The sequence below is a fragment of the Amphiprion ocellaris genome, chromosome 20 (assembly GCF_022539595.1).
Source record: "Amphiprion ocellaris isolate individual 3 ecotype Okinawa chromosome 20, ASM2253959v1, whole genome shotgun sequence".
In the NCBI taxonomy this organism is placed as follows: Eukaryota; Metazoa; Chordata; class Actinopteri; family Pomacentridae; genus Amphiprion; species Amphiprion ocellaris.
The window spans coordinates 18,449,223-18,466,322 of record NC_072785.1 but is presented as its reverse complement, the minus strand read 5'-3'; the positions used below and the strand labels follow the sequence as shown (position 1 = coordinate 18,466,322).

The window sequence follows — 17,100 nt, the reverse complement described above, 5'->3', positions numbered from 1 at the left end:
AAACCACCAGCAGGCCTCATGTTGACTTTTAACTGACAGCTACCACTTTGTGACTTGCCGTATTGAGAAATGAATATCATTCATTCAAAGGGGTTATAGAGGAATTTTGGCCCCTGCTGGGAAAGCCGCATTTGTCATTTTTTATGACTGTTGGCCCCGCTTTCGCAGTCACACTGGGCCTTGACTTCAGTGTCACTGGTGTCAAAGAGAGTTTGCTAATGAGGAATACAAAGACTCATTTTAAAAGACATTTCCATCCTCTGTTTTTGTCTCTAACTCCCCTGCTTTCTACAACTACCACCCTCACACACACACATAGACACAGTCTCTTCTCGTCCTGTGTGGTGGGCCTCACTGTGGGCATTAAAAACCAACATGACTCTCAGAATATTCATGAGACACTTGAACCCTGGACGGACCTCTTGGCCCTCCTCATGATAAGATTATGAGGTAGCTCCAGACTGACGAGGCAGACTGACACGCCGTGAGGTTTATGCACTGAATGATGATCTCCAATTCTGGATTAATGTTTTGACATTGACCTCAAAGAAAAGGGAGCTGGTCATTTTTTTAAGAGTTTTTCACAGTTCGTCATTTATCTTTCACTATTTAAACGTGCTGTAGTCGTGGGAACATAATGCTAAATTTGCTTCAGATACATGTGATTCTTCTCTACACTCAGCCATAATGTTTGCAGAAGGCTATTATATCCAAATAAGAGCAGGCTCACACTTCCTTTGATGCTAAATTGAGTACTGAAAGGGACTTCTGAAATAGTTATGGCCCCCTACGTTTTGACTAGGACTGTCGTGTCTTAAAAGCACACAGTCTTTTCTTCTAATGAGACACTTATGGCACTGCTGAAATTCACAGGTCCTTCATGTGTATTTTTAGCCGTGTGTTTACACCAAGAGGATGATGAAAATTACATTTCCTCTCACACGAAGTGAAACTCCACAATGAGGAAGAAGCTTTTTGTGCTAAAATGCACAGCATGGAGACCTAAGACTTCAAATAGTAATAGCTGTAATTGCACAATTTCCGAACTGTGCAACTTTCTTAACCAAAAGTAGTTTAAAAGTATAGATTCACATTTTAATATATACATGTTAACTAACAAATACTAAGTATGGGTAATCTCTCAAGTTGTTACTACAGATATTCCAGACATTGCTAATAGTTTATTTTACCCGTTTTAAGTTATAGAATTCACAGTTTTAAGTAATTTCAAAATAATGTAATTTCTTTAAAAGATAGAGATTCCATTTTAGTTTCTTCTCCAAAGTGTGACGTTAATCCAGGGTGATCAATAGAAATAGCATCTAATTGTTTCTGAATAACCATTTCGATATTTCCCTTGGAGCAGTCATCTTCGGTTTACCACAGGAAGTCGGCCTGTTTGATGAGCCTTTCAGGAAACCAATCACATAAGTCTTTGCTTTCTCTGATTCTTAAGAAAGAAAAAAACATAGGAAATAAAATGCAAGTCAGATTCCAGGAAATTTGGGGGAAAACTTTGGATCGTTTTATATAATTAAGCTTTCTCCGCCCGCTTCTTCCTCCAGCGTACGACTCCCAGACATCCAACAAACGTTGACATCTGCTGTTGTACTTTGCTTTCTGCCTTTGGCGACACACCAGACGAAACATTATGGTTTTTTTTTTTTTTAATGGTAAATGTGTGTTTTAATGTGTCACCTTGATAAATGCGCCCATCCGTGCGTGTGTTTTCCCAAATTTGCGGCCTCTTCCTCACATTTGTTAATGTTGATTAATAGCCCTAATGCATTTGGTATTTGGTCTCCCTTCTCCACCCACTCTTATCTCTTAATGTGACTTTGGCTGGGCTGACAGCCCAGTAAGCAAAGAGAAAAAGAGAAATGAAGTAAGCAGAGAGCGACAGCGAGGCGGACTAGCCTGGAAGACGCTCTGGAGGCAGATGAGCGTGAAATCTCACTCGGATGACAGGAGAGATGTTCCCATCAGAAACAGAAAGAACAGCTCAGGCATGCTGTCTGCTCATCACACACATAGTGTATGCCATCTATATATGTTGCTATATTCTCTTTCAAACATAACACACTTGGGACTGACCTCCATTTACTCTCATATTTTCTGACAGCTGTGCAGAAAGTAGCTTGAAAGTGGCACTTAAGTGGCTGCATTGGTAATGACTATTTCCAGAAATAAGAAACTCAAAATTATGGATACTCTTATTTACTTTGCTATATATAGTAACTACATGCACATATTAGCTAATGACCTGAGGGGAAATTCATTAACAGTCACTTACCCTAAACTCTAATTCTTATTCTTTACCTTTTACCCAATATAATCCTTCTTTAACCTGCTCACAGTCAGTAAATAGCAACATTAAAACTGTTTGGTAAGAAGATGAAGTACAATTCAGGAATTTTAGTCACCAAAACAGCATACAACACCAAAAATACTATAAGGCACTTTTCAAGAATTTCAACAAGATAAAATGCTGTAAAAAACAGGAATGTAGGCTTGTACATAGTTAATGCTGCATTTTGCTTTTATCTAAAGTTAAACTTGGTTTGAAGCTTTGTTAAGCTTAATTCTACTTCTAATCTTAAGGATTCTTTTGGACTCCAGGACATAGCCAGGGTCTGGGTCCTTACAGGGCCCATCCGGGGTCTGTGTGGGGTGAACATGGCAGACAGCTGCTGGTCATTGTTCTTAATGACAGCTCCATCTGCTTCCCTTCCCTCTCCCTAGTGTATTAACAAATTAGCCAACACAGAAACTTATTCCAAGTTCCTGAACTCTGCTCTGCTGTTTTTCTTGGCCTGTCTGCGCTGGGAGAGTTTTAGGGTGCGTTTCTGTGTATATAGTAGTGTGTGATGTCAAATTTTCAACAATGCTGCACACACCAGGAGAGTTTGCAGCTCACCAAAGAGCATAAAAAGCAAGACTGGCGTTCTGTAACTTTAAAGGCTGCAAGGCGTCTCTTTTATCAGGGTTAAACACCCATCGTGCAGCTTGTGTAATCAGCTACATAAGCGCAGGAGGATACGGTCCTTCTACAAACAATCCTGAAATATTTTGTAGTTGTTTCCAGAGATCTTTTATTAGATAAGTCTCCTTCCTCGACTGTAACCAAAAGGTTTTCTTCCAGATTGAGCTTGCCAAAGCTTTTCCACTTTTCTGTTTTCTCACTGTCTAAATGAGAGCCCTTGCAGTGAGAGGACCGCCCAACGGTTCCAAAAGAATATTTAAGCTGCGAAATGTTTATGGCTGTCCTCTGAAAGGCCTCTTTATCCAACGTTAAACTGATCTCTCACTGTTTGTGTTGATATCAGGCTCTCCTCAGGACTCAAATGACTCCAACAGCTGTTTGCAAGACATGCACTTGGACGTGGTACAGAGCCAGCATGATGAGAACAGTGGACACACAGACAGATGGGGGAGGAGGATATTATGCCATTACAGGAAAGAGATTTGGAGTCTGCCTCAGCTCTGCTTTCTCTCCCACCCCATTGCATGATTCCCTCCACCACATACTCCCCCTCGAGGGGTTATGCACTCTGCTGGTAATGACCATGCTTCAGACAGGACTTTTAAGCCCCGGTGCCTTGTCGTAGCCCCAATGTATTTCAGCCCCCCCCAAAAAAATTAAAAAAAAATAGAATGCCTAGGGGAGGGAGTAGAGTTTTTCGGAGGAAAGTGACAGTGTGTGGAGCTCAGCAGCCCCAAGGCGCACCCCAGCCCTGCTCAGGCTCAGAAACCCTGCTGGGGAAGGTGCTGAGGTGGCTGGGAGAAGATGTTGGGGCCTCAGGCAAGAGAAGATGCTGCAAAAAAAAAGTATCCATCCCAGCGAGTCATACATAAATACTGCACTTTTAATACTGAGTCTGAAAGCCATATGAAACAAGCGAAGAAATCTGCCATTTGTTTTTCTGTGCCAAGGGACGTGAAACAGATTTAACTGCTTTAGAAACATTTAAAATGATGTTTTAAGTAAAAAATGTTCTGCTTGATACTACTGAATAAGTTGCTTCAGAGAGAAAAACAGAGAAGATAGTATCTCAAAATGAGCACCAGGGCGTTTATTCTTATCGACACACTTCTTTCTTTCCCGCCTCCCCAACTGAAACCATTTTCCTCCGACCACATTCACAAAAAAGTAAGAGAGAAAAATGCTGGTATTCATTTCTTTTATATGTGTTCAGCCACATGTGGACATGGACAGCCTGCCCACGCTTCTGTCCTTGGCAGCTCAAGCATGTAGCCATGTAATCTGCGTTCCACTCCTTATTGATGGAGTTCACAGGTCCGGAGGGCTCGCTGGTGCACCATCATACCTCGCTCCGCCGTAGACGGGAGAATGACTGCCTCGGCTGTTAGCATTGGCTGGTCCAGTCTGCTGAGGAAGCAGTAGACAGTAATCTGCTCGGTCACACTCCAGCTCTCCTGCGGGACTGCAGGGATTAAACCCGGCGCAGGATATAGCGTCCACCAAATGCGTGACCGTGCCGGGAATTTCCATGTAATTGTGAACGAAGCACCATGAGCTCTCCGTCTCCTTCTCCTCCCCTCCATTGCGCTATAAATACCACCAAGGCTCCCCAAAGGCGGCAAGTGCCGGGAAGCAGGCAAGAAACCAAGACTGAGCCACAAGGACGTGAGAAGGTGCAAATAAGAAATGACATCCTCCTTGTCCTCTTTTTCTCTTGTCCTTCCTTGATTAGTTTCCAGCGAAGTAGGTGAAGTAGATGACACACTTCTGTGGACATGTTAATGCTAACATGCATCATAAAAGCTAACGCGGCACTTTTTTCTTCTCCTGGCCCGTCAGAGTATGCACAATAAACCAGCTACTGTATGTCACACAAAGCCAATGTCATGGCTAAAAAAAGACATGCAGATTCATTTCATTTCCTGAAAGAGACATTTTTTATTCGTCGCCCAGGTCTGGGTGCATTTTTAAGTCTTCAGAAAGTAATACACCACATTTTTCCTTGGGACTGAATTTTATCTCAGCAATCATCCAACTTCCTCATCTCATGTAATCTAACAGCCCTTTCAAACTTGGAGAAAGCATGAATGTCTCTTCTGAAAACACCTAGAATTTTCAGGTTGAGCTCTCAGTCAGTTTAAAAAGTGGGTTAGTTCGCTATCTGTCCTTGAAGCAGTGCTCTGGCGCAGCACCAATCCTTCAGGAAGTGAATCATTCTTGTCAGGGTGGAGCAAGACTCTCATCGGAAAGCTTAGCATTAACCCTGTCCCACAGCCACTCTGTCTTTCCTTTGTCAGCCGAGGCAGACGTATCCCACAACTAGAACATTTTGAATGGTGGTACATCGAAAGCAATAACTTTTCTTAATGCTTAATACTTAATGGCGCATTTTTCAGCACAAACCTCTTAAGTTAGATCTGGCTTAGCATCTCCCACCCCTATAAAACAACAAAAAACACACACACCAAAAAAAACAAGTTGAACTCAGTCTCATGGAAACTTCCAGACACTCACTCCCACTTTCGGGGCTTTGGCCCATCTGCTAAAGGCGGAAAAAGAATGCAGATTGTCCAAATGGGCCTGTATGATATAAACAACTCCCCGGGAGGTGTGCTGGAGCCTCAGTCAGTCAGAAGGGCCAAAAACCACAAAGAGTCCACCCAGGCTATTGAGAATGTATGGCAGGCAGCCATGACATGGGTCTCAACAGCTGTCCAAAGAGGGCTGAGAGAGGTCGTTGACTGGGGCCTTGTTCATCTGCAGCAAACCATCCAGCTGAGCAGAGAGCAGGGAGGGTACAGGGCACCGTTCCCAGGATTTTCCATTGCGTTGGAGGCAGTCGCTTATGAGTGAAAAAAACATGGAAATGTGTCTTTCAGTGTCTGCAGGGTCTCCAAAGTGTTCTACATGCGTTCGCACAGTCAAGCAGATACGCACACATACACACATGTACCGTGCACTATACATATCCTCTTGTGTTCGTTAGCAGACGTTCTTTCTTCCTGAATGCTTCCCTATTATAGCCCCAAAACCCTTGACAGGTGTCAGCCGCACTCAGCTCACCGACTCACCAAAGCCTGCCCAGAAATAATCCGCTTCTTCTTTTCCCACCTCCCACAGTAGATTTCATCACAATTTCTGGACAAACTCAAGTGGAGTTGCAGACTTTTATGGGAAAGACTTTTATTTTGATTCAATATAAATCCTATCTTGGGGGTTGTGGGGGGGGGTGCTCAGTTTTTCCTCCTCCCTCTCCTTCTGCATGTGTTGCTCTCTTTCCCCCCACCCTCTGATGCTTCCTCTCTCTTACTCTCTGTTGGACTCACAGGCTTATGTCATGTGGAAAGTGTCTTCGCTGAAGCAGCTCGAGGACACTGGGAAGCCATTTCCATTTTCAGAGTTGTTTTTTTCCCCCCGTGTGGAATATTGTCATTTAACTTTCCCTCGTTTGAGTGTGCGGAAAAGCCTTCAGGTTTTAAAGGGACTTGATCCCCTTTTCCAGACATATTCTCAGAGGATTAAGCAGTGAGGCCCAACTAAAGCACCCTTAATCAAATCAAAATAAATAGCCCCCTTCACAATGGAGGATGCCACATTTTCCATTTCTATTTTGCAGGGGGATTTGTCCCAGGGAGGGAATATCACAGTGGAAAAGGCTCAGTGCCTGCAGAGGGAATACAATGTTATGTGCTCTGTGTGTGTGTGTGTGTGTGTGTGTGTGTGTGTGTGTGTGTGTGTGTGTGTGTGTGTGTGTGTGTGTGTGTGTGTGTGTGTGTGTGTGTGTGTGTGTGTGTGTGTGTGTGTGTGTTTGTGTGTGTGTGTGTGCATGTGTACAGCACTTACATGTACAGTAGGTTTCTTCTACTGTGCCTGAATGTGTATGTACATGTTGTCTTTGACAGCATGGTGATTCTCTTTCAACTCTTATTGCAGTTGGAGTCGAGTAGGGCTTTTAAAGCCAAAATGGAGGGGTTTAAGTGTGCCTTAGGAAAGCTTCTGGCATCATGGCTGTGTGGCACTCCAGGGCAGCAAGAAAGCATTTACTGCAGATTAGAGCTCCTCTCAAGTGTTTCACAAAGTCAGCCTTAAGCTTGGCAATTGTTCCCAGGGCCATCCAGCAACAGCGGCTGTGAAAAATGTCACCAGTCCACACCCCGAATAGTTTTTCCTGCATCCACTGAAGTTTGTCGAGGTCGTGAATCAGAATTTAGTCCGGCTTTTTACATTCCTCATTCCTCATCTGTCACAACATTATTTTCTTGATGGATGAAATTGTTGTATGCGTCACTGTTGTAGGTATAAGAGTATCAGCTGACAAGCACGCTCCATCTCTCTCAAATGAAGTGATTCATACAACCCATCTGTGGCTACAGTATTTCACAGAAGCCATTCTGTGTCATTCTTCCAAGCAATCTATCAATTTAAGAGGCGAGTTAAATGTCTCAAGGGACAACAACCCATGTTTTATCTTCCATGTGACACTGTGGATGGAAAGCGTCAGATTTTCAGTGATTTTACATATTTGTTAGCGAATTCATGTCTTTGTTTTTTTTTTTTCTTTAATCAGGAAACTACCCTCGGCCCTCTAACTACAGTGGGACAGCCAGTACCAGCTACAGTGGCCCCGGCCCCGGCATGACTAATAGCCTAGGAATGAATGCTAGCAGCCCCATGCACGGCCAGGGGCCCGGCCAGCCTCTACCTGGAGGACGCAGCCACGGCCCAGGCAGCCAGAACAGGGTGTACCCACCCATGGGTCCCAGTTCCCCCAGCATGCCCCAGCCAGCTGGGCCAGGGATGGGTCCTCCCTCTTTGGGTAACTCGAACCGTAAGGCCCAGGACGGAGCAGCAGCTGCCATGCCAGGATCTGCCAATTCAATACACAACAGGTAAGAACGCTGAAATACCGTTTATTTTCAGAAAATTCATGTTTTTAGAAGATTAGCTCATTTCTGCTTTAATTTTTGTGATTCTTCATCTAAGTTTGTATACAGAGTGGTGACAAATTAAAGGAAAAAAACAACTTAAATTGTCCAAGGAAGGTGCTGGGTCACCATGTGCTGCCAGAACAGCTTCAGTGCACCTTGGTGTTGATTCTGTAAGTCTCTGGACCTCAACTGGAGGGATGAAACGCCATTTTTCCAAATAATATTGCCTCATTTGGTGTTTTGATGATGGAGGTAGAGAGTGTTCTCTAACACATCAGTCCAAAACCACCCATAGGTGTTTACCTGGGTTGAAGTTTGGTGATTGGGAAAGATGTAAGATATCATTCACATCATTTTTATACTTATCAAACCATTCAGTGGCCTCTCATGCCATCAGTGGGAGCACTGACGTCCTGAAAGAGACCGCTCCCATCAGGACAGAAATCATCATACATTGCCTCGAAAGTGACAAGTAAACCAAACCCATGCCAGGGAAAATGCTCCCACCACATAACAAAGACGCTAGATTCCCTCACTGTAGCAGTCAAGGTGTCCTTTAATTTGTCACTCTTCTGCATGTACAATATACTATATGTGGGTCATTCCATCTCAAATCATGCAATTTTTAGAGCAGTTTCTGCTTGACCATCTCTGATTTGCCTGAATCATTTACAGCCTTAAAAATGGAAATTTATACAGATATTTGGGAAATTTTGCTTGATATATTAAATAATTTCTGAGATGTAATTTCTCAGCTGCCAGTCGACCCACTTTAAGCACTTTTTTTATCACACACTGAAATTTGAGGCTGTGTTTAAATCACAATATATGAGGAACTATTAAAGATAAAAGTCTGAATTTTTAGTTACTTCTCATCGTGTCACTGGTAGGACACCTGTAATACTGGACAAGTTGATCAAATATAATGCTGAAATATAGAAAAATCCTTTCTGAGCCATATGTAGGTGCATGTCACAGTAATACAAAACAAGAAAAAAAGTTATTTTCATTGACTTTCATAACTGATTGAGTAGGTATGACAAGATATACAACAGAAACAAGTGTTGATAGGTAGACTAAACCAAATTCAAAGTGGTTCTTTAAGTCTTACAAAGAGATTTGTTTTGTTTTGTTTTTTAGATAGGCATATTTTTCATTTTCAGATCCAATTTTGTAGGCAATACACTTTCTTAGGTTTCAAAGAGACCTGTCATATAGTTTTGTGTGATTTCTTTGAGAATTATAATCAATATAATATAACCATAACCAAATACATAGATCTGTTGGGATCATGGGATTATCCTAATGGGAAATTTTCATGCCTTGACTTATATTTAATGGTAATCTGGTGAAATTATGTGAGCAAGACTAGTGGAAAATCTTTTCTCATAATCATTGTGGAATTGTGGGAATAAACCAAGGTCACAAGCTGGACTGAAGTTGAAATGTGAGTAGTAGACATATATTCTGGTCAGATAGATTACCCGTATTCAGAAAGGAATTTTTTTTTATTTTTAGCCTTTGCACAAATTTACATGTGTGAAAAAAAAATGCTGAAAGTGGGTCACGGGCAATTTTTGAGGAAATTTTCTCTCGGAAAGTATTTGATATATGAAGCTAAAATTTCTCAGATGCCATTTTGAATATCAATATTTACTTAAAACAAGTAAAGAAGGTGCCTGATGATTTCAGATGAAAACACCTATGTGTTAACATGAGCGTATAAATTTATTACACCTCCACATAACAAAGCCATAATTGTCCTAGACGCAATCTTGACCAAAAAAAAATATGTACAAGTGTATTTTGGTGTAATTCTTACAGAAATGGTTGTCAGACTTAGGCTATTTTGCCATATTATTTCTGTATATTAACATTAGCGACCAACAAGCAACTCTTAGATCACGATTTGATGAGTGACTTCTGTCTGCAGGGTCATCTGTGGGGAGGTGCACTGAAAAGCACCACAGAGAGTTTCTGTGCCACAGAGTTCGCTCTTTTTTTCCCAAATCTTTTCAGATGTGCAGGCAGGAGTTTGTTCTCTGGGGTTCCTCTCTTCTATGAGCCATTTATGGAGCTCTCCTTACTTTCACACATCTCATAAAGTGCTTGACATTTTGATATCTGGCTCTATACACCAAGTGCCATTTGTTGCAAAAAAAAGATGTATTGGTTTGTAAGAAGGCTGCATGGCCTGAATACGACACTGTCAAAACATAAAAGAAGAAAAAGCAAACCGCAGATTTAACTGTGGAATCACCAGAGACGGAGGTGAGCACCTGAACACAAATACAAAGCACTTTGCTGCTATAACAGTTTATGAGTTAAGGCGTATTATTTTTCCATCAGGGTTGGAGCTTTGACTATATGAGTGCTTGCAGTGCTGGAGACAGGGGTTGTTGTGGGATTGTGTGGGCAGTAAACTTTTGCTGAACCCTGCCGGGGGAACTTGTGAAAACATGGCTGTCTTCGGAGAGGAAGGATGGGTTTCTTCTTTCTTCCCCTCACGGTGCATCACGGGAGCAGTGTCTCCAGCACTCTGCACACTGAAGTGGCAGATTAACATTTATCAATGTTCAGTCCCATTTCTGCTGAAAAACATGAGTCAGACTGAAGCCTGTGAGGCAGCGATGACGATATTTCAGATGAAGTTTCTCTTGTTGTCGGCGGTCTGCAGGCTGCCTCCTTACGCGAGGTCCCCAGCCCAGATGCCGCCCACCTCCACCCACTGGCCCTCACCCCACCCTCCCTCCACCCGTCCACCACCTTCACCTTCACCCAGACCTCACCATCACCATGCACCCATCCTGCCACCCTCACCCTCACAGCAACATAGGTAGGTCCTGCGTTGGGATGTCTGCTGCGTGTGTGTGTGTGTGTGTGAATGCCGTGACTCAACCGGTTTTTTAAGCGATCGTGGCGATATTTCTCGCAAGCTGCCTCTGACAGCGAAACAAGAGGAGTCATCATCGTTACCATTGTAACTGCCATCATCACCTTCATCATCATCATCATCATCACAGTAGTCATCAGTATCATCACAGGCGCCTCTTAGTCACTCAAATGGCAAGTGAGAGCTGCGGTATCACACATGGACACACACAGACACTGAGTTTCAGATTGTTTTGTGCTCAATATTGTGCATGTGTGTGTGTGTGTGTGTTTGGGCAGGGGGGCTGTAACGTGCCTGACAGTATGTGTGATTAATTACATGCATCAGGGGGGCCCAGTGCGCCGTTCACACACACACACACACACACACACACACACACACACACACACACACACACACACACACACACACAGCAATGCAAATGCTGGCCAAGCCATTAAGAGATGGCTGGGCTGTCAATAAGAAGTGGCATGACATGATCCCCACTGCTGGGACCAATCAGACTGGCTGTCAGTCTCTCCTCACGTTCACCACGACACCAGAGAGGTGTCGCTCGCCGAGCTGCTGCTGGAGGTGAAGGCTCTTCCTCTCTCTCTCTCCTCTCTCGCTCCCTCTGGCTTTCTGTATTTGTTTACAAATCTGGCAAAAAGAAAAAAAAAAGTATGTTTGTGTCTTCATCTGTTTCTCCAACTTTACAGTGATCCACTTTGTTTCATTGTCAACAGTGAAAGTATCCCCGGGTTCTTTTGTTTGGTGTTTTTATCTCCATCTTTGGCATGAAGCAGTCATTAATGTGTTGAGTGTCTTTTCTTTTTTTGCTGGTTTGTTGTTTTTTTTTACTGCATTGCAAAAATCACACTGGAAAGTTTCTTTTCATTTTCTGTTTGAAATCTGTCTTTTCTTTTTCTCTTCAGCTACAGTGGCTGTTGATGCTAACTTCCCAATTGTGACTGTGTTTATTCAAATCGCACCATTAGTACCAAAAGCAAAACAAGCCGAGACTGGATATTTAGAACAACAAAAAGCTTTTTTTAAAATTTTTTTTAAATTGCCAGCTAGATGAGACAGTTTGTTTCCACAGCAGATCTGTGTTCACATATTTAAAAGATTTGTCATATTTATGCTACCTTTTTTATTACAATGTTACATTTTTGGAAATGATAGGAATTATTCTCTCAAACGAAAGTCTTTTTGTCAGATTTTTTTTTATTTAAAAAAGTGCCTAAATGTTTTGTTATGATGGACATCTTTGCAGAATCCTCTGTCAAAGTGCTGCCTGTCTCACCTTCGCTGTTGTTCTTGTCTGCTGCTGCTCATTCTGCCTCTTTCATGCCTCCTTGTCTGCTTCTCTCCTCTCTCCTCCCACCTGTTTCACTCTTTTTACCAACTCTCCCAACTGTATCGCCCTCTTCGTCTCTGTGCAGCTCTATTATCCTACCCAGACTGTTTTATCTCCCTTAGTCTTTCTTCCTCCCAATTTGCTTTTTGTTCTCTGCTGTCTCCAACACAGACTTGTTATGTTTTTCTTCCTCAGATCCCACTTTAGAACATCTGAGGGAGATCAGGGGAAAATTGGCCTCCGAAAACCTGCAGTTAAAGGCTCCAGCACCCCGTTTGCGCTCCAGATCTCAGTGCAACATTGTGAAACATTCAGACCTAGTTCTTCTCTGTCTGAGAAACAAGTTGTTAGTCATACCGCATGTCTCGTTGTGCTCTTTGATGCATCCCGCCCGGCTGCCACAGCCATCCGCTCCCAACCTTCCGAATCAGGGGCTAGTTAGCGAAGATTTCATCGGCTGGTCTCTGCTTCTTCTCCTGTTTCCCTTTAACACATCCCTTCACTGCATCCCCACCAGTAATCCTCTTCATTTCTGCCTCTCATCCCCCGTCTTCCTCCTCTCCTGACTCACACACACCAGTTGACACACTCCGGTTTCATTACACTGAGTGAAAAGAATCGCAAATAAACAGTGGAGGGCCACTTTTTGGTATCCAGTGGCTTCAGGCGTTGGTCGAGATTAAATCTTCATAAAGTGTGGCGTAAGGAGTGTTTTTTTCCCCCGGGCCCTCTCAGACTTTCTCCTCCACCAGCAGAAACAAATGTCCCACTTTTATTGGTTAATCAGTTTGATTTGTTGTTGAAAGGAGCGCCGTTAACCTAGAGAGTCTGGAGAGCATTAAAAGAAATTCCTGTTGCTCTTCTTTATGTTAAACTAGCAAAATATGGCTTTTATTTTTGTGACAAAGTCTCATCATCACTTACATATTCTAGTAATTTAAGCTTCTGCTGCTAATGTAGTCACTGCAACAACAGAAGAGTTTCTTGTTGATGCTCCTAATTTTTAAAAGAGATTCTGGTCAATCTGGCAACAGAAAATAGTATCAAAAGTTGAGTTTTTTTGGAGGTAGTTGGGTGCCACTTATCAGTTTGATATGCTATGTTCATGTAATGCATCCCATGTCAAGTCTGTCAGTGTGGAGGTGGTACAAGTTTGTTTGGAAAAAAAAGGTGCAGTGCAAAAATTTTTTTTACGTTGGAGATTGATGTTAGGGATTTTTATTTTAGAGAAGAGAGGAGAACACAAAGTATTAAAAGGTATAAGCTTTTCTTGGCAGCAGCTTCTGAGGACAGAATTGGCTTTTCAAATGGGTTTCCAGTGCTGCCGGCGACACTCTACAAAAAGTTCCTGGAGCTATAGGAACAGGCGAACTGTCGGAAAAATAAGCACTTAGTAGAAGAAGAGCAAAGCTCAGAAAAAAAAAGCCATAAATAAAAGGGAAATTGAAGGGAGAAAAATGTTGGAAGAGGGAAGAAGAGAGGAGAGGAGAGTGCTCCCAGGCAAATCCTCGCCAAATAATTCATTTCTGACCTCCTTAGTAAGTAAATTTGCTAAATAAATAAGAGCAGCGCTTGAATGTCAAGAACGGGGGATGCTGCCTGTGGCGCTTTGTCGCTCGCAGTCTTGGCAGCGCAGCAGAGCGCTCTGCTTTCATTAGATGGGCAAAATAAATGGCTTCTCCTCCATCCATCCATCCTGAGCTGTTTGATGTTTGGGAAGGAGGGGAGGGAGAAGGGAAGAGTAGCTTTTCTCTGGATTTAATATGTTAAAAGCTGTCCTTTTATTTTTTGTGGGAGGTTTATTCTGGTGTACCCTCTATGCGTGCGTGTGTGTTTGTCTATATGTGTGTGTGTGTGTGTGCGTGTGTGTGTGTGTGTGTGTGTGCGTGCGTGCGTGCGTGTGTGTGTGTGTGTGTGTGTGCGTGCGTGCGTGTGTGTGTGTGTGTGTGTGTGCATGGCGAGTTGAGTCAGGAGTTTGGAGGAGCGATGAGCCCAAGCTGCCCTGAGAACAGATTGGGTCCATATATAATTCATAGCCTCCAGCCGATCTACTCCATCCTTCCATCCAGCAGCCTGTCTCTGGCTCTTTTTCCCTCACTTTCTTCCACACACTCTTAAACACGCAGCGAGCAGAGGGATCGATAGGGAGGGCTGCTCAGCCGTCACACAGTCCTGCAGTCCCAGCGCTTCTGCTGTCTCGTCCAGTTAGCAGCGCTGGGAGGCATCAGCGTGGCCTGTCACCACGAATGAAGGACAAAGGCGCTGCCACTTCTAGAGAGACACCGTCAGCTGGTTGGCTGGCACCTCGTAACCATGGCATCCCCTTGGCAACGGCACCCACCCTGCACACGAACACAAGGACACGCTCAAACACGCACACACACACACACACACACACACACACACACACACACACACACACACACACTCTCTGCCCACGGTGTGAAAGTGGCCTTCTCTGATGCCCTTCACACATGTGGACTGAATAGCGAAAAGAGTGTGTGTGGGTGTGTGCATGTGTGTGTAAGAAGGACAGTTAGGGGAGAACATTTAGATAGAATTTATTGAAAAACAATAGGACTGCAGTTGCCACTGGGTTTGCATTTCAAAGATCTTTATTTCGGCCGGACAGCTCAAACCAAAGATTCAATGCCAAATCTGAATTTTCATACACGTTCGCTCCAATATTGTGTCAAAACTAACTTAGACAGCGCCGGCCGAGTGAGCTCAGAGTAGTGTTTGCCTGCGCTGTTTCTTTCACTCTCTCCTCAGGCCACTCCTAGACAACAAACTGCGAGTGCGCCGGCCTGATGGTGTTAGGATAGCTGTTTCTGTGTTTCTTACCGTGTGTGTGTGTGCATGTGTGTGTGTGCGTGTTCCCTGGGCTCAGTCTCATGGAACAGCGATTACCTCCAGCTCTGGGGCCCTGAGCTGAAAATACGCCCCCCATCGGTCCACCGGGGACCCATGCAACACAGCACTCAGGCTTCTTCTCGCCTTAATTTCCATCCCTCCTCCTCCTCTTTTTTTTCCCCTCCGCCTCCTTTCTTGTTTTCTTCCTCTCCCTCCATTTCCATCTCGCCATCCCTCCTCTTTCCCCCCAACTCTTCCTTCACTCACTCTTTCTCCCTCTGCGGCAACAGGATGCTTTCTCTCCCCTACCACCCCCCCATCACAAAGGTGCCCGAGAGCAAGATGAATGCGCTGTGCCGGGTTTTTTTTATTCTCTCTTTCTTTCTTTCTCCCCCCCCCCCATCCTCGATAGCAGCACATGCATATATTAAGTGTGATTAAACGCTGTGCGGTGCCTCCATCAAGTGCTTTCTAATGGGCTTTTTTATGACATGAATTAGTCATAATGGGAGAGCGCCACAGTCGAAAACCACCAACCACTGTTGTTGTTGTTGATTTGGATATTTCACCATTTCACATGAGAGCCTGTGCTTATATTGCTTAAGGTGGGTGAGGGGCGTATTTTACAGTATGGATAAATGAGGCTCGAAGTCATTTGGCATCTCTAAACTTATTTTTCCTCGCTGGCGTATCAGCGCTCTCTTTTGTGGGAGTTTTGCATGCAGAATGCTTTTTTTCCCCCTCTTTGCTTGCTTGAGAAGGTGCGACGATCAAAAGGTAAATTTATTTCTGTGTCTTGACTCACGCAGAGCTTTTTAGGGAACACGTAGGCAGCAAACGAGGGAGTCTATATTCCCCCCATTATAGGGAAATGGGGCCAGATAAGCATGGATTTGGTGTGCTTGTTTCTTTGCCATGGAGCTCCCCTGTGCACCTCGGCCCCCATAGAGGGATTACATATGTATCATCAGCCGTGCTCTATGACTAATTACATCTGTGAGATGAGATTATAGGGAGGTTTACCAAGCCGATCCCTCCTCTTAGGCAATGTGTATCGGTTCCAACATGAGGTATTACATTATGTGTCTGTGTGAAAGAGAGAAGGATGCCAGTTAGGAGGGAATTGACTGACATAAATCCGGATAGCATTTGTGTTCTCGTCCACATAAAACAGCTCCACATTTCGGGCCAAAAACTCCTTCTTGTGGTCTGTCATGTTTCGCTTCCTTGCCTCCCTTCTCCCCTCCTGCTTTGCTTTCCATTCGCCGTCTTTACCCTTCGACTTTCTCAGTTCTCTGCCTCTTCCTCTCTAATTTTATTTCACCTTGAGTTCCCTGGCGTTTACTTCCATCTTCCAGGCCTCTGTCTCTCTTCATCTCACATGTCCTTCCCTCTGTCAGTCTCCCCCCTTCTCTCTCCAAGTCTTTTTATATGGTTGTCCAGGAGATAATCTTGAGTTAGCAGGAGATAGACCAAATTGTTCCAAACATGGTGTTCCCTTTCAGCCCCTATGTCACTGGCTTCGGCCTGTCTGGCATGCAATGATAGACACTGCTTTCGATCACACACACACACACACACACACACACACACACACACACACACGAATGGCTTGTATTCAGCAGGTTGCAGATAAGCTCCTCTGATGTCACTTGCAACACCATGTGATGAGCCGCCTGAGAGGGAGATGGGAGGCATGAGGGAGGGAGGTTGAGCGGCATTGATTTCTGCCGTCACCATGGCAACAAATAACATGATCCTCTCCAAAAGCACACCTTAATTAGTTAAATTATGACTTGTGGGATAGGGAGAGGGAGGAAGAGAGAGGTGGGGGGGAAACAGAGGGGGGATTTGTGGAGGAGAAGAGCGGCGAGGGGAGGATAGAAGACTTTTTTTCTTGTTTTCTGATGCCGCGTGCTCATCTTCAATCTTTTGGAAGAGCTGTTTGTTTGATCAGGGATATGTTGTGTACTTTGCTTTTTTATTGTGACTTTCAGATATACATGCTGCTCAGTTTTTACTACAATAGTAAAGGAGGACGGCAACGACAGAATGCCAAATATCTCTGTATGATTATGTGACTTCTGTTCTTCTGCAGCTTTCA

The 17,100-nt window shown here is 43.9% G+C and overlaps 1 protein-coding gene across 5 annotated transcripts in view; it reads left to right on the top strand.

Annotated features, from left to right (window-relative positions):
- Positions 1–17,100, top strand: part of LOC111562637 (AT-rich interactive domain-containing protein 1B-like) — a 198,236-nt gene that overhangs the window by 161,380 nt on the left and 19,756 nt on the right. For 3 of the 5 annotated variants that reach the window (XM_055005694.1, XM_055005692.1, XM_055005693.1), the window contains exons 8-9: positions 7,551–7,872; positions 10,589–10,747. In XM_055005694.1, the coding sequence (XP_054861669.1) occupies positions 7,551–7,872; positions 10,589–10,747 (481 nt within the window). The remainder of the gene's footprint in view (positions 1–7,550; positions 7,873–10,588; positions 10,748–17,100) is intronic. The other 2 variants (XM_055005695.1, XM_055005696.1) reach the window with 1 other exon arrangement.